This window comes from Giraffa tippelskirchi, chromosome 3 (genome assembly GCF_054371585.1).
Source record: "Giraffa tippelskirchi isolate mGirTip1 chromosome 3, T2T-mGirTip1v1.2.pri, whole genome shotgun sequence".
NCBI lineage: Eukaryota > Metazoa > Chordata > Mammalia > Artiodactyla > Giraffidae > Giraffa > Giraffa tippelskirchi.
The window spans coordinates 80,880,411-80,902,595 of NC_137277.1; the positions used below are offsets into that span (position 1 = coordinate 80,880,411).

Sequence of the window (22,185 nt, forward strand, 5' to 3'; positions counted from 1 at the left end):
GACCCTCTCGTTGGTGAAGAAACCGTGAAACCACAGGGGCACTAAATCACTTCATTTCCCATCTCCTCTCCCTCCTTCACTGGTTGGGCTACATAATTTAGTGACAGGAAGGGCAGCCAATTACTACTATGCAGTTGGCAGATGTTCTTTGTTTATACCCATCTATGAGGATAAATAAATCTGGATTGGAAAATCTGTAATAAAAAGATAAGACTAATGTTGTTTCGGGTCTTTAAAAATATCCTCTATGATACATTAAAATACTTGAGGTGCAAGGCTTGTCTCTGAAGAATTAGACTGTGAAGTCTGTTTAAAAGAGCTCGCAATACAGTTGAGATCAGTACATAATAACATGAAAGTGTCAAATATTGTCAAAAAGTTCTATAAAGCTCAGAGAAAGGAAAGGACAGCGTGGGTTAGTGGCCAGTGAGAGTGTCACTTGACTAGTCCTTGAAGCACAGGCAGTATTGAGTTGAGAGGAGGGTGGTGGGAATCCATGCAGGAAAGTCAGGAGCAGAGATGGAGATAAGGAAGTTTTGGGAGCCATGAGCAGACAAGACTGTACAGGTTGGGAGGAAAACAGGACACTGCGGCTGGATCCAATCATGGTGGTCTCTTGATACTAAGTAAGGAAATCTAGCCTTAATCATGTAGGGAACTGAAAGTCTTTGAAATAATTTGAGCATGCATCTTCCAGATTCAGGAAATTTGAGCTCAGGAGGCCACAAGGAATCAGTGAAGCAAGAGTACTCTGCAGGACCCCAGGTTGAGGTGATGAGAATCTAGGCTAGGAAATGAGCAGTGAGACTAGAAAGAAATAATGATATTATGAAGGAGGAAATAATCAATGGGACTTGTTAACCTATTGAATGTGGGAGAATCAAAGAAAGAAATGACTTTGGCCTTAGGTCCACAAGAGAATGATTATCCTGATAGTAAATTGGTTTATACACACTGATTTAGGGTGACAGTGACACAATTAAGTAGAAATGCCCAATCAAGTAATTCATGATCTGGAACTAGAACTTGGGAAGGGCAGGCAAATAATATGCAGGAAGTCACCACTGTATGGCATGTGCTATGTGCTAGAGCCTTTGTGTATATGATCAATTTAGGAGAGAAACAGGGATGGACTTTGCAATTTGGCACCATCTACATAGATGTCAGTCAAATCGGGAGAATGGTAACATTCAATGAAGACTAATTCATCATTTTCTGTATGTCCTTCACCATGAAAACAGCCATCACACAAAAAGTAGATGCATTAAAAACTACTACATCATACTCTGTCACAAGATCACTCACATTTTCTGCTTTCCTTAAGCTAATACCAGATTTTAACAGATGATGAGACAGGGAGGGAAAAGAACTAGAATGGTTCTTTATTTCCCTCTCCCTTGAGGAGGTAGGAAGGAACCTGAAGAGAAAATACTTGGGAGAGTTTCCCCCTGCTGAGATAAACAGGAATGAAAGTAAACTCTTTCCTTGAAGAAGAATAACCATTTGAATGTTTCTTATTTTTCTAGAATACATTATCAGTTTGCAGACATGCTATTTTATTCCCATCATAAAACCTTCCATCCACAAACCAGCCAGGAGTCACATATTCCACCTCCAAACCTCCTCTGGTGGACCAGAGTCTCAGTTCCTCCCTGTTTTTTTGCATGCTCACCCCAGAGCTCAGGTAAAACAGACAGTTCAACTAAGCCTGACAGATGTTTCTGCAACAGTCAGCAGTCTCTTCCATGTGCCATAGTTCTCCAGGGTGAGCAGGGTTGATCCCTTCCTTCCCTCAGCAGCCAGAAGGCCACACTGCTTAAAATGCCTCTCAATTTAAATGCTCAGGGCAGGGGGAAAACAGAGAAGCCATGACAAGAGAGGACAGAGAGGCAGGTGAAGGTTAGCATGAAATTGCCAACTTAGCATCTTAGTGTGCAGTAGTAATTTAATTTAAAAGTGTTTTCATTCATGGTACTCTTACTTTTTTAAAACTCTACAGATGTAATGCGATAAACATTATACCTATGTGTAATCACAGATTCAGCTAATGACATAACTGCTTCTAATGAACAGAATGTAGATGTCCTCTTCGAAATAGGAAAGGGAGTTTGGAGTGGAAATCTGTAGACTGAGGGCTCTCTAAGGAACACCTCCAGAAGTGCATTCCCACTATCTAGAAGAAGGAATTCTCATGTGGAACTGGCATCTCAAGGCCCAAGTCTGTACTACGGAATATCAGATAACTGAGGTGTGCACTTCTAGAAACTAAGCAAAATACTCTGAACATATAAAATTGGAGGGGAAAAAACAGCACAATAATATTTGCTAATTGGATGTCCCCCAAAAGGAAAGCTTTTAGACAAAGTTAACATCTGCTTATTGTGAAAGTGTATCACAAGATAAGATTATAACAGCAAATAATATTCAGTTAAGTACTGGGCAAAAATGAAGCGTATTCATATGACTAATCTCCATACAACCATGCCTGTATAATAGCCACTAAAGTAGTAATAAAGTGAAAATGGCTCAGTAGTGTCTGATTCTTTGCAACCCCATGGACTATGAATTCTCCAGGCCAGAATACTAGAGTGGGTAGCTGTTCCCTTCTCCAGGGGATCTTTCCAACCCAGGGATCGAAGCCAGGTCTCCTGCATTGCAGGTGGATTCTTTACCAGCTGAGCCACCAGGGAAGCCCAAAGTAGTAATAAAGTATCCTATAAACAAAAATAATTTACAGAATGGGCTACATGGAATAATTAAGCAATAATAATTTAATTTCTCTATTGAATTCAATTTCATGATTCTACAATTATATTTGTAACCTCATTCCTGAATCTGTTACCAGATTCCATGAAACTCCAAACAGAAGTTAGTGCATGGCAGACCAGTGAGAGACTTGTAGGAAGATGCCAGGTCCCTTTCCACCTCCACAAGTGAAGAAGAAATAGCAGAACATTCACGTTCCAGAAGCCACCTTCTGCCCCCAGGTAGAGACATGAGGAGACCACGGAGGGCTTCACTTAGCCACTCTTCCTCTGGCTTGTACTCTGAAAAAGGATTCTAAATTATAGAAAAGCAAGAGCAAGATCTTCATGACATCATCAGGCAGATCTACAGAACACAGTGAGTTTTCCTGGGTAATAAAAATCTTCACAACAAAAATTTCAGACTTAATTAGCAATCCCATCATATCCTGATGGTACTACAGTTGCTCCAAAATAAAAAAAACGCACTTTATACTCTTCTCTTACCTGCCTACTGTCCCTCTGGGAGGACGTTGACGAGGAGGCACTTCTGTGGGTGGGGGTGGATGTTTTATGAGCAGGGGATATGCCCTTCTCGTCTGAACTCATAGCTGCAGTTACAGTCTAGTTGAACGCACTGAAGACCATGCCAATCGTGTTTCAAATTCACAGACAAAGAAGCAGGTGATTTTTCAGCTTTAGTCCATTTCATGAATCAGGCTTGATTAGAAAAGAGGAGACAAGTATTGAGGGTGTCCAAAACACCTAAAAGCAAAATGAACAAACAAACAAAAAACCTCATGTAAATGATTTTAAAAAACATTACATTAAAAATCATTTTATTTAGGAAACAAATATGAGAGGAAGAACTCTGACATTATTTCTTCTAGATTTTAAGGTAGAGGATAAAAGTGTTAATATGTAGCAAACATCTGTCAACATGGAAAACAGGAAGAGACCATATGTTAAAGTGATATTCTTCCACTGTATTCTCATTGTTTTAAAGAAAATTACAGTGTTATGTCCTGGACCTTCATGCCAAAGTACATCAGTTGCTTCCCCTGAAATGCAATTTCCCCTGCTCAAGGGATTATAATGGGAGCGCCATGCATATCTGTTGCCAGTTAAGTTCAGTCATTTCATATATGTGACAGTTAAATCCAACACAAAGAAGTCTGTGACAAAAGTGAAAAGAGTTGATGCATTTTGTGCATCGTATGATCCAGTGTTTGGGAAGGATCAAGGGATACACCAGTCCATCCTAAAGGAAATCACTCCTGAATGTTCATTGGAAGGACTGATGTTGAAGCTGAAACTCCAATACCTTGGCCACCTGATTCGAAGAGCTAACTCATTTGAAAAGATCCTGATGCTGGGAAAGATTGAAGGCAGGAGGAGAAGGGGATGACAGAGGGTGAGGTGGTTGGATGGCATTACCACCTCAATGGACATGAGTTTGAGTAAACTCCGGGAGATGGTGATGGACAGGGAGGCCTGGCATGCTGCAATCCATGGGGTCGCAAAGAGTCGGACACGACTAAGCGGCTGAACTGAACTGAAGGGATACACGTATGCACAGTTACTTGTACTTCAAGACCATAGCACACCTACGTATGACTCTCAACACCAACAGGCTCACAAGCATCTGCAGGCTGACAGGCATGTCCTGGTACTGGGGAAATGATGAAGTTGCTTCACTTATCCACAGCCAAGAACCACGTCATTTTTCATTTGTATTCATATAAGGAAAAGTCTGCACTATAACTACTATGGCTAAAAATCTGTCCCTGTTGTTCAACTGGCAACACAGGTTGCTGGGAAATGTTTTTTCAAGGTAAGCATAATAGTGTAAGATGAAAAGCTTATACAACAATCTGTGTCCCAAGAGACTGAAAACTAAAGAGAACTTTGTCCTCTTCTAATAGAGTGGAAGGCCAAGTTCCAGGCCCAATCTAAATACCTTGAAGGAAGCATAGACCCTTGGGTAAGTGCTTTAGCACAAATCAGAAACAAACAAACAAAAAAATCTGCTAATGATGAAGAGATAGCAGTCTTTAGGCCAAAGAAAAGTGAGACCTGAACTTTTCAGTCCAGGGGCAGAGACAATGAAAAAAAATCAAAAAAGGATGAAGATACACGGGGTATTAGGAGGACACACGGCAAGGGGAACTCACTGGGTCAGGAGGTCAGAAGTATCCCTGTGCAGGTGGGTTTGACCTGAGATCTGAAAGATGACAAGGAGTTAACCAGGTGTCTGGGTGTCCTACTGGGTGTGATCTAGGAACTCATGCTGGTCAATACGATCAGAACACATGGAGACAGTGACATGAGGGTCAAAGAAGAGCAGAGTTCAATTCCTGTAGGGCATGTTCAGCTCTTAGATTTTTATCCTAAGTCTAAGAGACCGTAAAGAGGTGAGGTATAACCAGCTTTGTTTGCTAAAAAGATCACTTTGGCGTCCAGGAGCAGAACCAGAATGCGGAAGTAAAGAAGATAAGGGAAGCCCAATTGGAAAATAAAAGATGATGAACCAGAGAGGTGGCAGGACCACTCGGCACCTGGTCCTGTCAGTTGGGTCCCGATAAGGGGGAGGAAGGGCTTCCCTAGCACCTCAAACAGTAAAGAATCTACCTGCAACATGGGAGACCTGGGTTCAATCCCTGGGTTGGCAAGATCCCCTGAAGAAGAAAATGGCAACCCACTCCAGTATTCTTGCCTGGAGAATTCCATGGACAAAGGAGCCTGGCGGGCTATAATTCATGGGGTCGCAAAAGAGTCAGACACAACTGAGCGACTAACACACACAAGGAGGGGGAAACAGCAGGGCTCAGGATGATTCCCAGGTCTCTGGTATTCCAAGCAAGAGCTGGCCAAAGGCAATCAGGATTGACAGCAGGTCATGAGTATAGTTTCAGATGCATTAGCAGTGAGGCACAACCGAGGCATTCAAAATAGAGACAAACACACGCGTCTGGAGTTCAGAGAAATTTAGGCTGGAGATGAATGCTTAATAGATTATGTTAACAATACAAATATATCGAGCAACTTACATATAGATCATGTAAACTCTGCAAGTGCTAATAAATTAAATTTCATAAAGCCTATCATTATATGTTTAAAACCTGCAACATTATGTTAACTGATTATGTGATCTCAAATGTAATCAGGATTTTAATGGTCAGCTGGCTATAGAGAATATTTGAAAGAACAATCCCAATAAGTAAAAGGCAAGTGATTATAAACTCGGAAAATCGGATTTTACTTGTGGTCCTTTCACAAGATTTCAACGCCATTGTCACCACAGGAAAAACAAAATCTACTTATCCCCCAAATTGGAAGACTTTCTCTTGAAACAAAACTGGTGTTTGGACTAATAGACATGTAAACAGCTGTAGAGCTCACTCTTTGGCTTGAGATCAGGTTTTGTTTAGTACTGGCAAGAGGGAGTAATAAGTCAACACCTACAAGACAATCAGGTAATCCTTCTCTTTTATGAGGTCATCTAATAAATGTTCCCAAGACAAGCTCTAGTGCTAGCAAACAGAAAGCAAGAACACTGCCTGAATTCTTGATATGAAGTACTTTGCTTACTGGTCCAAGAAGTTTTACAAGTAGATGCTGATACCTGAGCAAAAAGTATGGAGGTTCTGTGATGTGCTCAAGTGCCCCAAGGGATGATGCTGAGACAACCTAACTCATTAAACTCTTATCCGTTTGGAAGTAAATTTAATCCAACCTACATCAAGGGCCAACATTTCCTCTGATGTACTTTTCTTTTCCCCCTAATAGCATCCAACTGCACTTTCCTCATTAACATCAATGCTAACACTTGGGTTTTTGTTTTAATTTAAAATGATATTTTCAGAGTAACTTGTCTTTGAAGAAAGGGCAGCATTTTTGGTTGAATTAGAATTATGAATACCTCGAATAATGTCAAGAATGAGGAAAAAGTGTGTAAGAGAATTTAATTCATTCCATGAATTGTTTTTGAGGTTACTGTTGTTGCTGGGCTTCAGCCAGTAAAGAATCTGCCTGCAATGCAGGAGACATAGGAGATGCCTGGTTGGATCCCTGGGTCAGGGAGATCCCCTGGAGGAGGAAAACGGCAACCCACTCCAGTACTCTTGCCTGAAAAATCCCATGGACAGAGGAGTCTGGTGGACTACAGTCCAAAAGGTCACAAAGAGTCAGTCAGACACAACTGACCGAATAAGCATGCATTGCTGTTTCTATTAATTTTTAAAATCTTCTTTAAAAAAAAGTTTCAAGTACCTAACATAAGGTTGAATGAGATGACCTTTAATGATCATTCCAATTTGATTATAAATCAAGTGTCTGATCAATGCTCTATTTCAAAATGCACTGACAAAAGTAAGTGTAAACTCTTTGGTTGCTGCTGCTGCTAAGTCGCTTCAGTCGTGTCCGACTCTGTGCGACCCCATAGACGGCAGCCCACCAGGCTCTGCCGTCCCTGGGATTCTCCAGGCAAGAATACTGGAGTGGGTTGCCATTTCCTTCTTCAGTGCATGAAAGGGAAAAGTGAAAGTGAAGTCGCTCAGTCGTGTCCGACTCTTAGCGACCCCATGGACTGCAGCCTACCAGGCTCCTCCATCCATGGGATTTTCCAGGCAATAGTACTGGAGTGGGGTGCCATTGCCTTCTCCGAACTCTTTGGTAGGTTGCATCTATTTATTCTTTATTCCTAGAATGTAAGAAATGTTGTGACATTAAAAAATACTTATTTCATCTATGTCAAAGCACATTTTTAGAAATCACCTAAACAAAATTCTAGCCCTATTTTAGATCATAGATTTTAAAGTCAACACCAACATAATTCCTATACTCAATGAGAAAAGTATTGTGGCTGAAAATAACAGCAATACAAGAACCTAACATCTAATTTTCCTGTCTTATTCCTCCTTCACATATCAGTGGGATCACTACAATTGTTTCTAAGTGCTATAACACTTGCATTTACAGTGAGTGACATAAAAATCAGATTTATGACCTATGGACCTAACTAAAGCAAAAGGTAGCAGGGAAGACTTTTAGAACTTGCTGTTTACAGGCATCATACATCATGCGTGTTCAGAAAAACCTTTGAAACTGGGGACAACTTACCCCAGGCTAAGTTTTGTGATGCAGTAACAGAGAACTCCAAAATCTCAAGGGCTTACGAGAAAGGTTTATTTCTCACCCATTTACCTGTCCACGCTGCTGCCCTACTCTATATTCTCTTCATCCCAGGCCTAATAGCCCCATATGAAGGAGGAAAAGGGCCATGGCAAAACCATTAGACCAAAAGTTCTTACAGCTTTTGCTTGTAGGCAGCACATCCCACTTAAACTCACAATTTTTATTGGCCAAAGCAAGTCATATGGACAAATTGAAGTCCATGAGGCATGAAAGTATAATTCTCTCAGTGATTACTTGGGCACAATAATATGATGTACTGTATTTACCATAGGGCTTTCCTGATAGCTCAGTGGTAAAGAACTTGCTTGTCTATGCAGGAAACATGGGTTCAATCCCTGGGTTGGAAAGATCCCCTGGAGAAGGACATGACAACCCATTCCAGTATTCTTGCCAAGAAAACCCCATGGACAGAGGAGCCTGGCAGGCTGCAGTCCATGAGGTGCAAAGAGTCAGATACAACTTAACAACTGAGAATGAATGCATAAGGCCACCACATAGATATAACACAACACATTTCACCATCCTTCTAGTGGGACATTTAGATTGTATTCAGTCTATTCTGAAACAATGAGATTTATCATAGAAGAGTTCATGACAATTAAATATTTCCACCTTTGATTATTATAAAATCACCCTCTTTGTTTTACTTTATTTGATAGCATTTGCTTTTTTTTTTCTGTTTGTAATTAATGAGGTTTGTCCATGCTTTTAAACTTTCTACACTTTTGTATTATGTGTTCCTCTTAGTAATAATCATGTTGGGTTGTTTAAAAAAAAAAACTAATTTCAGTTTTCTCCATTTCCATTTCCTGTTTCACTAATAGTTCACCTTACTCCTGCCATACCATTTTACACTATATTTTTTGGTTTGTCTTTGTTTCCTTTAATGCTTGATGGCTTTTCCTATATAATCTGCCTTTCTTTATACTACTGACTTTTCCATGGTTTTAACTGACTTTTATAATTGTCCTTAATTTGGAAGATACAATTCTCCCTTTAAAATTCTATTTATATTCTCCTTTAAGTTTCTCTCTCTCTCTTTTTTTTTTTGGCTGCACCATGTGGCTTGCAGGATCTTAGTTCCTTGACCAGGAATCAAATCTATGCCCCTTTCAGTGGAAGTATGGAATCCTAACCACTGGCCCACCAGGGAATCTCTCCCTTCCCCTTTGTACTGTGAACTTAGTCACTCAGTTGTGCCTGACTCCTTGTGACCCCATAGACTGTAGGCTGCCAGCCTCTGTCCATGGAATTTCTTGGGTAAGAATACTGGAGTGGATCGCCATTCTCTTCTCCAGGGAATCTTCCCAAACCAGGGATTGAACTTGGGTCTCCTGCATTGCAGGTAGATTCTTTACCGTCCAGGCCACCAGGGAAGCCTTATCCCCTCTTTAAGTCTTTCTAAATTATAGTGGAACCTGGGGTCTGTAAGTGACAGAGTCAAGAGTAAAACAGTATCTTTCAAGTCTTCCCTTGCAATATAAGCTTCTCCTCCTCCTGCCGCTCTTCCCCACCTGCCCCCCCCCCCAAAAAAATTTCTCCTCCGAGTCCTCATATCAACTTGGTGATTTAATCTGGAGTGTTGCAGAACTGTACTTATGATTCTAGAGCAATAGGGAGGAGCTGACACGACTTTTTCTCTCTGGGGCCAACTGGGACCTCTAAGTGTGAGGACAGACTGAGTAAATCAAAGATTTTTCTTCCCTTTGCAAGTTGTCTCCTTCTCCTCAAGACCAGCTGAGGTTCATCATAATCAGGCCCTGGCTAGACTTTCCTCAATGTCAGATCCCCTAGAATTGGAGTCTAGTCCTCTACATTTTGACATTAGACTCTGTTTTATGTTAGTGTTTGGGATACGGATAGCTTGCCTTTCTGGATTTGCATGACTATTTATAGAGAATTAGGAGGAGCCTCATTAGATAATTCTAGACACCAGCCACCTGGGGTAGGACATTCTTATCAACTGACCTTATCAAGGTAAATATCATTGTACTGCTGGGTGGAATAAATTAGTTTTCTATCAAGATCATCACCATAGCAACGAATGCCCATTGTCATTATATATCGTACTTATCCCAATATCATTATATATTACAGCTTTTTTTTTCCTTAAAGAGAAAGGGTAGGAAAGCTTTATTTCTAAGGTCATTAATCTACAGATGAGGAAAAGAAAATCGAGGACTGATTTCAAGAGGGCAAGCTGGAGACTTCCAGGAAAGATGGCAGTGTGAGATCTGATAAGGGTGTTCATAGAAAATGACTAAAAGGATTTAAAAAAAAAAGACCATTAGTACTTATTCTAGGGAATAGGGGCCACCACATGCTAGATAAGGAATCATTTAATTCAGGACAAGACCAGAATATATGAAAACCAACATATGACTGCCCTTCTCAAGGCCGTCAAGTGGTGTCATAGGAAGGAAGTCTGGGAAGCTCCACCAGTTTCCTCCAAGCTGGAGAGGCAGGTGGCAAGAGGCCTAGGGGAAAGGCTGGTCACAGATTACGAGCTTTCAGAGACCATGGAGGCACAGCTCTCCCAGCACAGCAAGGCCATAGGTACTTTGCCCTTTCCTGCTTCCCTTAACCTTGCCTTCTGATAAGCATCATGGACATGTCCCAATGCACCCTCAAAATACAGCTTCCAATCCCCAAGCTGGCCTCTGGTGCAGTCACTTACAAAACTAAAAGGAATGACTACGGAAACAAACTCTCTAATTGTGACCATACAAGCCTGTAATCCCTCCCCGTACTCTAAAGGCTCTTTACATAGTAAATGAGTAAGACAAATAAATCTATGTTCTTCCCTGGTGGTTCAGCGGGGACCACCTGCCTGCAATGCAGGAGGTGCAGGAGACACAGGTTCAATCCCTGGGTTGGGAAGATCCCCTTGAGAAGAAAATGACAACCCCTCCAGTATACTTGTCTGAGAAATCCCATGGACAGAAAAGCCTGGTGGGCTACAGTCCACGGGGTCACAAAAGAGCTGGACATGATTTAGCAACTAAACAACAACGTTCTGTGTCATTCAGCCCTTCAAGATAAATATAAGGAAAGTAACTATAACTACTCTTGGATTTATCAGTTTAACTATTTCATTTATTTATATTTCACTTTTAAATAAAGAAAACAGGAACCATAAATATAGACATAAGGCTATAAAGAGTATATAGCCAAGGAACAGAAGACACTAAATTATGATATAATTGTTGCACTCTAAACAACTAAAATAATAAGTCAAAGTTAGAATATTCTACAATCATCTTGACTTAAAAGGTACGCCATCCACTTAATACCCATTTCCAAATATTTATGAACTCCTAATAAATATTGGAACATCTGCTTTTATATGTTTGTGTTCTTCTGTACACACACACACACACACACTCCAACCCAGTATCAAGCTTAATGGTAAAAGATGATTACCATTTCCATTGATGTCAGCAACAAAATAATGATGCTGGCTATTGTCCTATTGACACTGTGTTCTCAGAGTACTAACTTGCTGCTGCTGCTGCTGCTAAGTCGCTTCAGTCGTGTCCAACTCTGTGCGACCCCATAGACGGCAGCCCACCAGGCTCTGCCATCCCTAGGATTCTCCAGGCAAGAATACTGGAGTGGGTTGCCATTTCCTTCTCCAGTGCATGAAAGGGAAAAGTGAAAGTAAAGTCACTCAGTCATGTCCGACTCTTAGCGACCCCATGGACCGTAGCCTACCAGGCTCCTCCATCCATGGGATTTTCCAGGCAAGAGTACTGGAGTGGGGTGCCATTGCCTTCTCCGGAGTACTAACTTATGAAAAATAAAACTGTCCAAGTGAAATGAATGAGAGAATCAAATGAAAATCAACCAGGAATAAAAAAGAGATTTCATTTAAGTACTTGGTTACAAAATACACACACACACACACACACACACACACACACATATATGTATCTTCATTTTTAAGCTAAACAAGCCAATCTGAAAAGGCTAAACACTGTATAATTCCATTCATACGAAATTTTGGAAAAGGCAAAACTATGGAGACAGAAAAAAGATCACTGGCTGCACCAAGTGGACCACGGAGGATTTTTAGGGCAGTTAAACTATTCTGTATGACGCTATAATGGTCAACATAAAGCACATTTGTCAAAACTCATAGACTGCACAAGACCAAGAGTGAACCCTACAGTAAACTATGGACTTGTCAATATAGGTCCACTGATTATACTACTCTGGTGTGCGACACTGATAATGGGCCAGGCTATGTGTTTGCGGGCGGTGGGGGAACTCTCTGTGCTTTCTGCTCAATTTTGCTGTGAACCTAACTGATATTAAAGAACAGCTTTCAATTTTAAAATTTATTTTAAAAATTTAAAATATATTTTATTTTATATTTTTATGCCTATAAAGTTGTGACGCATGAGGTTAGTTGCTCTGAGGCAGGTGGGATCTTCCCAGATCAGGAATGGAACCCATGTCTCCTTCATGGGTTGACAGATTCTTTACCACTGAGCTATCAGGGAAGCCCATAATCTGTTAAGCTCTAATATAATAATGTCTTTATTCGAGAAACGTAACTTGAGCTGAGGTATTCTCTACTTGGGATACATGTCCCTAGATGTAATAATTATATATTCTTTCTAATTTAGTTATAATTTTGTACTTGGCATGAAATTTATATTCTAGGAACATGGAACGTTCTTTCCTCCTATTTTAGGTTTTGTTGAGCTTGAGGCATGATGCACTGAATTGTTCTCAGAACTTCCAAAAATTGTTAATCATAAAGAGATTAGGGAATACTTCCTTATTCTGAAGAACCAAACTACCTTTTATACTCTTTCCCCAAGCAATCCTTCTTTTTTGGACATCTTCTAATTAATAAAACAAACAGCCTTTCAGAAAATTATCAATGAGTAAAAATATATATATATTATTTGAAGTTGGAGTCCTAAAAAAAAAGATCACCTACCTCCTTCGCAGCTTTCTCTATCATGTCAGGGGAAAATACCAATAAAAATATCAGGCTCTTACCACATGCCAGGCCTGGATGCCAAGCACTTTCCATACATTCTCAGGAACTCTCTTGTTATTCATAGTACACAGATGAAAAACGTAGGGCTGAGGAAGTTTATTAAACAGAGTCCTCATGTTAGTTTTCAAATCTATTTGATATCAAAGCCCATGCAACAAATTCTTTCATCACTGTTTACATGTAACCTGGGCTTCCCAGGTGGTGCCAGTGGTAAAGAACCTGCCTGCCAGTGCAGGAGACATAAGAGATGTGGGTTTAATCCGTGGGTCGGGAAGATAACCCTGGAGAAGTGCATGGCAACCCACTCTGGTATTGCTGCCTGGAGAATCCCAAGGACAGAGGAGCCAGAGGGCCTCAAAGAGTTGGACACAACTGAGCACACGTATACAAACAACAGATCAGCCTGGCAGGACTATTGATGACATATGATATACATTTGCAGAGGTTCTTAGCCTGGGTTCATTAAAGGTTTAGTGTATTCTTTAAACCCCAGGAATAATCTGAAAAGTGTTGGCTATATGTGCATTTTATATTACTCAGGAGATATTCAATAGTTTTCAGTAGATTATCAAACAGTTAAAACAGTACGTCCTTGGGGGTTCATATTTCTAAAAGCATTGTTATTAGCACAGGTTTAAAAAAAAAATGGGGTACTTCCCTGGTGGTCCCGTGGTTAAGAATCTGCCTGTCAATGCAGGGGACTTGGGTAGATCCCTGGTCAGGGAGAATTCCACATGTCCAGGAGCAAATAAATCCATGTGCCATAACTACTGAGCCTATACTCTAGAACCTTCGAACTTCAACTACTGAGCTGTGTGACTCAACTATTGAAGTCCAAGTGCCTAGAGGCTGTGCTTGACAAGAGAAGGTACTGCAATGAGAAGCTCATGCACTGCAACTAGAGAGGAGGCCCCACTCTCTGCAACTAGAGAAAAGTCCGTGCACAGCAATGAAGACCCAGCACAGCCAAAAAGATAAATAAATAATTAAAAAAAAAAAACATGGCACAAAAGGTGTACAACATATTCAGTAAATATGTACAACATATTTAATATAATGAGATCACAAGACATTTGATTCTGATGGGAGCATATGACATGGACACTCCTGACAAGGCCACTTTGATACCATTACTTGATAATTTTACCAGTGCTAATTTTTCAAGAATTTTTCCAGCCACTTTTTCCTGCATTATTTGGTTTCTGACCCTTGCTCATCTGTTTTGAAAGGAAGCTTGGTAATGTCATAATTTATATTTTAATGGAAAAAATAATATTATGAAATGTTTCCCATGACTGCTAATAGGTACTGAGTGAGGGCTTTTAGGCAATAACAGGAAATATCAAAGATTTTTGCCTCTGCTTTGTGACCTTAAATCATGATTCATAAATCCATGGTGAGTGTGTGTAAACTCTTACTGAGACACCAAGTGACGTGAGTGCTCTGTTCATGTCCCGTTCTCTAGAGCAATTTCCTGTCAAAACAAGTTTCTGCACTGAGTTGAGGTATGCTAAAGAACTGGCTAAAGCAAACAAAATGGCTTAGGTTAAAAATGTTCCTGAATTAACTCTGGTGCATTGCTACTGGGAAGGTAGAATTGGTGTAACTGCTATTGAATGTGGTATGGTGGTTCCCCAGAAAATTAAAAATAGAATTACCATATGATTCAATAATTCCAATTCAGGGTATCTGCCCAAAAGAACTGAGAGCAGCAATTTGAATAGAGATATGTATTCCCAAACTCTTAACATCATTATTCATAATGGACAGAAGCTAGAAGCAATTCAACAGTTCATAAATAAATGGATAAACAAAATGTGGTATATTCATACAGGCATAAGTCAGAGATACTGTAGGATCAGTTCTAGATCATGGCAATACAGTGAGTCACATGAATTTTCGGTTTCTCAGTGTATATAAAAATTATGTTTACATTACACTGTAGTCTATTAAGTGTGCAATAGCACTGTGTCTTGGGCTTCCCTATTAGCTCAGCTGGTAAAGAATCTGCCTGCTGTGCAGGAGACCCTGGTTTGATTCCTGGGTCAGGAAGAAACCTTGGAGAAGAGATAGGCTACCCACTCCAGTATTCTTGGGTTTCCCTGGTGGCTCAGATGGTAAAGAACCTGACTGCAATGTGGGAGACCTGGGTTCAATCCCTGGGTTGGGAAAATCCCTTGGAGGAGGGCATGGCAACTCACTCCAGTATTCTTGCCTGGAGAATCCCCGTGGAGGCTACCCACTCCAGTATTCTTGGGTTTCCCTGGTGGCTCAGATGGTAAAGAACCTGACTGCAATGTGGGAGACCTGGGTTCAATCCCTGGGTTGGGAGATCCCTTGGAGGAGGGCATGGCAACTCACTCCAGTATTCTTGCCTGGAGAATTCCCATGGACAGAGGAGCCTGGTGGGCTACAGTCCATGCGGTCACAAAGAATTGGACACAACTGAGTGACTAAGCACAGCATGGCACTATGTCTAAAAGAAAGTGTATCCCTTAATTTAAAAATACAAAATAAAAAACAATTACAATAGTAACATTAAAGATCGTTGATCACAGACCACCATAACAAATTTAATAGTTTTGGAAAAGTTTGAAATACTGTGAGAATTACCAAGAGGCAACACAGAAACATGAAGTGAGCAAATGCTACTGTAAAAATGGCACCAATAGCCTTGCTCCATGCAGAATTGTCACAAACTTTCAATTTGTAAAAGACAAAGTATCTGCTGCTGCTGCTGCTGCTGAGTCGCGTCAGTCGTGTCCGACTCTTAGCGACCCCATGGACTGCAGCCTACCAGGCTCCTCCGTCCATGGGATTTTCCAGGCAAGAGTACTGGAGTGGGGGTGCCATTGCCTTCTCCAAAGTATCTGCAAACCACAAGAAAGTCAAGAGAAATAAAGTACTGTGTGTCTGCAGAATGAAACATTATTCAACCTTCAAAAGGAAGGAAATTCTGACACATGCTACAACATGGATGAAACTTGAAGAGGTTATGCTAAGTGATACAAACTGGACACAAAAGGACCAATATTGTATGATTCTATCTGGTAGAGTACTATATGAAATACTTAGAGTAGTCAAGTGTATAGAGACAGAAAGCAGAAGGGTGGTTGCCATGGTCTATGAGGCAAGGGAAATGGAGTTAGTATTTAATAGGTACAGGGTCCCTGTTCGGAAGATGAAAAAGTTCTCGCCATAGAAAATGGTTTGTCTAAGTCCCTTTGGGCTGCTATAACTAAATACTGGGTGGCTTATAACCAAAAGCACTTATTGCTCACAGTTCTGAAGGCTGAGAAGTCTATGATTGTGGCACTGGAAGACACACTTCTAGTGCATAGGTGGCTTTCTTCTCACTGTGTCCTCAGATGGCAGAAGGAGGCAAGAGATCTCTCTGGGTTTCTTATAAGGGAACTAATTCCATTTATGACTCAATCATCTCTCAAAGTCCCCACCTCCTAATACCATCACCTTAGGGATTAGGGTTTCAATATGGATTTTAGGGAGCACACAAACATCCAGACCTGACATGAGTATGATTATCTTCAGACACACTGTGTGCATAATTGATCACACAAGAACATTTTTTATTTTTGTAAAATCTACATAAAAAAACTTACAGGAGTTTTCTCACAAGGGTTTTTTGTTATTTTTGATTCTTTGGGAATCAACAATATATACATAAAATGAATATTTTACATAGTGGGGGTGATGGTTACAGGACAATGTGAATGCATTTAATGCCACTGAAATGCATGCTTAAAATGATTAAAATGGTACATTTTATGTATATTTTGCAACAATAAAAATGTCCTTGTATGATCACTGTGGGGCTTCCCAGGTGGTGCTAGTGGTAAAGAACCTGCCTGTCAATGTGGGACACATAAGAGACATGAATTCAATCCCGGGGTTGGGAAGATCCCCTGGAGAAGGTCATGGCAATTCACTCCAGTATTCTTGCCTGGAGAATCCCATGGACAGAGGAGTCTGACAGGCGATCGTCCATAAGGTCACACAGAGCTGGACACAACTGAAGCAACTTAGCATACATGCACATAAGAAAATATAATCAACTATAATTACTTTTATAGTATGTAGGCATTAATTTTATATTATTTTGTGCTCAGGTGTCATTTTCTTTATAAAATCTTTCCTAATCTACTAGCGAAAATTGTCACTTTAATCTGTATTATAATATTTCTATACATATGCACATATATAGAACATACACTCACTGTGTTGTTTATTTGTATTGATCCTGCACAATCTTTGAGGGTGGGGACTATGTCACTTTCAACATTACAGTCTGATGTCATGGGCCACAAAATCCACTCAGGTTGTTTACTGGGCTTATCATTATATAATTAAGACTTAAAGTCTCCGTTCTACACATTAAGTACAGTTGACTATGCACACAGTCTGCCTGAAGATAACCACACTCACATCAGTTATTTGATTTTATTATATTTGCCCAAAGATAATTCAAAATAACCCAAGTGATTTGCAGACTGGACTTCCCTATCTGTTCAGCAGTCAGCTAGAGAGAAAGACTGTACAAAGTTCAACATTCCCAAGAGAAAACCTCCTGGTTGTCCTAAAAAGAGACCCACCAGGCTGCTAATGGTGCTCTAGAGACCTGGAGCATTATTAAGCTCTATTCTCCCAGGTGCAGAGTTGTACATTAGAAATAGGAATGGAGGCAGCAGTGTAATTCTTTCAAAGCACTGCCTGATAGGTTAGGTTGGGTACACAGTTACTCTACCTGCCACCTACCTAATTTACTACTCATTATCTTCCCAATAACAGATATTTCAGAAGGCTTCAGCAGGATTTTTAAAAACTGTTACCCCTCCAGGATACCACTGTTTATGCAGACCTTTACCCATATTTCAGAGTGCGTATAATTAAATTTTCCTTGCGCTGGGCATTCAGCATGAATGTTGGTTTCAATTACTGCTCATTCATTGTTACAAGAGCGAAGAAACAGCTGGCAATAACCAACGATCTACTGCCAGGCCTAGCTTCTTCCGCCTTGTGAATGCAATTCCCTGGAATGTCACAAGCTCTGCACACATCTAGTGGTTACTGAACAGGCTTACACGGGCGCAGGAGCCAACAGCATACACCTTTCCCCATCTCCGCCTTCAGAGACATAATCCCTGGAAACTGAGTTCAGCCACGGTGGGAGTATGGACGCCATACAAATCAGTGCCTTTTTTTTTTTTTTGAGAGCTGAGTTTTAAACATTTATCGGTACACTGTGGCCCATATCGAGTGTCGCTTTTTCCTTTTATGTTTACACTAAAAAAGCTCATTGATTGCCTGGGTTAGAGATGAATCCCAACTCTGCCAGTTCCAAGCTATGAAACCTCAGACAATTTACTTAGTTTCTCTGTGCCTCAGTTTCTCCATCTATAAAATATAGATAATAACATCCTACTTCACGGAATTGTGAGAAGTAAATGCAATAGTCTATGCAAAATGCTTAGTATTAATACACATCCTCTTCTGACCCACACTCCAGAAGACTCTGTGAGGGGAAACAGACTTGTGGACACACTGTGTATCCAAGAGACCTTTGCCTTCCTCCAAGAGCAGGTTGTTCAGGACACTTCAGTCTCAAGACTTCCCATTTTTGAGACTGATTTGATCTATGACGCTATTTTATTAAGAGTCTCTATGTAAAATCTTTGCCAATTTTCCATCAAATGATAAGAAAGCATTTGGAAGAAAAATGCTAAATTAATTTAAAAATCCACAAAATAGAAAACAACATACCACTATATCTCTTTAAATGGATTTTCTACCTATTCTTATTAAAAAATAAGCTTACAAATAAATACAAGAGAACAATCAATTAATGTACTTATTAAGATTATTTTAGTGTCAAAAATACTTGAGATACTGATATGAAGTAAATGAATGGGGTCCTGATGGTTTGAGGTCCAGATAGTGTCAAATTCATGCTATATTATACATAACAAAGAAATGGATGGAAAAAACCTGACTTTAAACTTTCCTTGTTTAACAGATCATGTGATCTTACATCTCAGGGTCTTTGCTTCCTCTGCACAGGGAAGATACTTCTGTGCCCAACTTACATTGTGAGATTTTATGAGGATCAAGAAAGAAAGAATTACTTTAAAATACACATACACATCTTAGAGTAAAGCTGGTAGATTGAACACAGGATCTATTTCACTTCAAAACACCACTGAAAAGAACAGTAAAGGGACTTTTTTTTCTTTAAGTAAAACTTCGTAAGAGGGATGAGGACAGAATTTGGGGACTGGAAAACAGATAAAAGTGGAAAAATGGTATCTGAGTCATTAGTAAATCCAGTTGAAAAGACAGTGAGTGGAAGTTTAAGGAAGTCACAAAAAGGCCTAAAATGTCACTTGATATTGAATTGTGATGAAGAAAGGCTACTGTTCCACCAGATTTCAAGTTTGGGAAATGCCAGTGCTATCTGCAACAGAGGTTTTGAAAGGTGGTGTCAGGAACATGCCACCTGGGAACTTATTCCAAATTCAAAGTCTTTTTTTTTTTTAATCGACATACAATTGGCTTACAATATTGCATCAGTTTCAGGTGTAAAGCATAGCAATTCAGTACTTTTACAGATTATATTCCATTATGGGCTTCCTTGAAGAAGGCAATGGCACCCCACTCCAGTACTCTTCCCTGGAAAATCCCATGGATGGAGGAGCCTGGTAGGCTGCAGTCCATGGGGTTGCTAAGAGTCGGACACGACTGAGCGACTTCACTTTCACTTTTCCCTTTCATGCCCTGGAGAAGGAAATGGCAACCCACTTCAGTATTCTTGCCTGGAGAATCCCAGGGACGGCGGAGCCTGGTGGGCTGCCGTCTATGGGGTCACACAGAGTCGGACACGACTGAAGCGACTTAGCAGCAGCAGCAGCAGCAGCAGCATGGGCTTCCCTGGTGGTTCGAGTGGTAAAGAACCTGCCTGTCAATGCAGGAGACATAAGAGATGCAGTTTTGATCCCTGGGTTGGGAAGATCCCCTGGAGGAGGGCATGGCAATCCACTCCAGTATTCTTGTCTGGAGAATCCCAAGGACAGAGGAGTCTCCCAAGGACAGAGGAGTCTGGTGGGCTACAGTCCATACGCTAGCATAGAGTCGAACATGACTGAAGTGACTTAGCACAGCACACATAGGTTATTACAAGATAAAGGATATAATTCTCCATTCTGTGTAGTAAATCTTTGTTGCTTATCTATTCTATACATAGTAATTTACATCTGTTAATCCTATAGCCCTGGTTTGTCTCTCTCCCTCTTCCCTCTCCCTTTTGGTAACCCAAGTTTGTTTTCCATATCTGTGAGTCTGCTTCTGTTTCATATATGCATGCATTTGTATTATTTTTTAGATTCCACATAGAAGTGATATCATACAGTATTTGTCTTTCTGTATGACTTAACTTCACCAACCATAATATTCTCAAGGTCCGTGCATGTTGCTACAAATGGCAATATTTCATTATTTATGGCTGAGTAATATTCCAGTAGATGCATGCACATGTGCATGCACACACACACACACACACACACACACACACACATTCTTCTTAATCCAACTGTCTGTTGATGGGCACTTGGGTTGTTTCCATGTCTTGGTTAATTATATGCATTGGACTGCATGTCTCAATTTAGTGTTTTTGTTTTTTTCCAGATACCCAGGAATAGAATTTCCAAATGAAATTCTAATAAAATTTTCAATGAAATTCATCCATACCAATGAATCAAATACTCTGAGGCTCAAGACTCTGTGTTTTAACAAACCTGTATCTATGCAGCAGGTGTAGATGATTACCAATGGGGCCCTTCTCTTCACAGGGCATAATTATATAGCATTAGACACAGATTCACTCCCAAGGTAAAGACCTAAAGCCTCAAAAATGAAGGGATTTTAAAGATTTTTCCTGCAAAGTTTAAAAAAATAATAATAATTTAAAATGATAACTAAAGTATATATATTTTAGTATTTCTAGAAATGGACTTTATGTTACAAAACTATTTATAAAAACTTTAGAAAGCTCATGGAAAACTTTTACTACAAATCAGTACCTCCATTTATCAATAAAAAAGAAAATAAAGCAAAATGCTCTATCATGAACCAACAGGACTTTGTTGTCTACTAATCTTTGGGATTGCAAAATTTCTTGGATTCCAGATTCAGAAACAGAAAGACATAATACAGTCACTGCCACTGACTAGAATGGAGGTCAGTAAACTTTTTATGTAAGAATCTGGCATATATACAACTTCACTGCAGCCAACACTACCATTGTTCAGTAGTTCCCCCTTATGCGTGGTTTTGATTTCTGATATTTCAGTTATCCACGGTCAACCATGATCTGAAAAATATTAAATGGAAAATTTCAGAAATAATTCATTTACCTTCAATTGCATGCCATTCTGAGTAGTGCGATAAAATCTCCTGCCATCCTGCTCTGTCCTGCCCAGGTCATGAATCATGTCTGTGTCGAGCATATCCCACCTATGAATCACTTAGTAGCTGTCTGGGTTATCAGATCACTGGCTGTAGTATCACAGTGTTTGTGTTCAAGTAACCCTTACTTGACTTAATAATGGCCCCAGAGTGCAAGAGTAGGGATACTGGCAATTCAGATCTGCCAAAGGGAAGCCATAACGTCTTGCCTTTAAGTGAAAAGGTGCAAGTTCTTGACTCAATAAGTAAAGAAAAAAATCGTATGTTGAGGCTGATAAGATCTACAGTAAGAATGAATCTTCTATCTGTGAAATTGTAAACAACAAAAAAGAAATCTGTGCTAGTTTTGCTATCATACCTCAAACTGCAAAAGTTAGGACCACAGTGCGTAAGTGCTTAGTTAAGATGGAAAAGGCATTACATTTGTATAATATTTTGAAAGAGACTATATTCACATAACTTTTATTATAGTATATTGTTATAACTGTTCTATTTTATTATTATTAATCTCTTCCTGTGCCTAATTATAAGTAAACCTTTATCACAGGTATGTATAATTAGGAAAAAACAGTATATAGTGGGTTCAGCCCTATCCACAGTTTTGAGCATCCACTGAGAGTCTTGGAATCTATCTCTCATGGATAAAGGGGGATTAGAGTAGTGGGAAAGGAGCCATAGACAATATGTACCTGAATAAGCATAGCTTGTTCCAATAAAACTTTATTTACAAAGCAAGACTGCAAGCTTGTGGGCTAT

At 40.0% G+C, this 22,185-nt stretch overlaps 1 protein-coding gene across 47 annotated transcripts in view; it reads right to left on the reverse strand.

Moving 5' to 3' along the window:
- Nucleotides 1-22,185, reverse strand: part of OSBPL6 (oxysterol binding protein like 6) — a 214,829-nt gene that overhangs the window by 85,786 nt on the left and 106,858 nt on the right. For all 47 annotated transcript variants that reach the window (XM_081579572.1, XM_081579545.1, XM_081579540.1 and 44 more), the window contains one exon: nucleotides 3,252-3,509. In XM_081579572.1, the coding sequence (XP_081435698.1) occupies nucleotides 3,252-3,353 (102 nt within the window). In that variant the 5' untranslated portion in view covers nucleotides 3,354-3,509. The remainder of the gene's footprint in view (nucleotides 1-3,251; nucleotides 3,510-22,185) is intronic.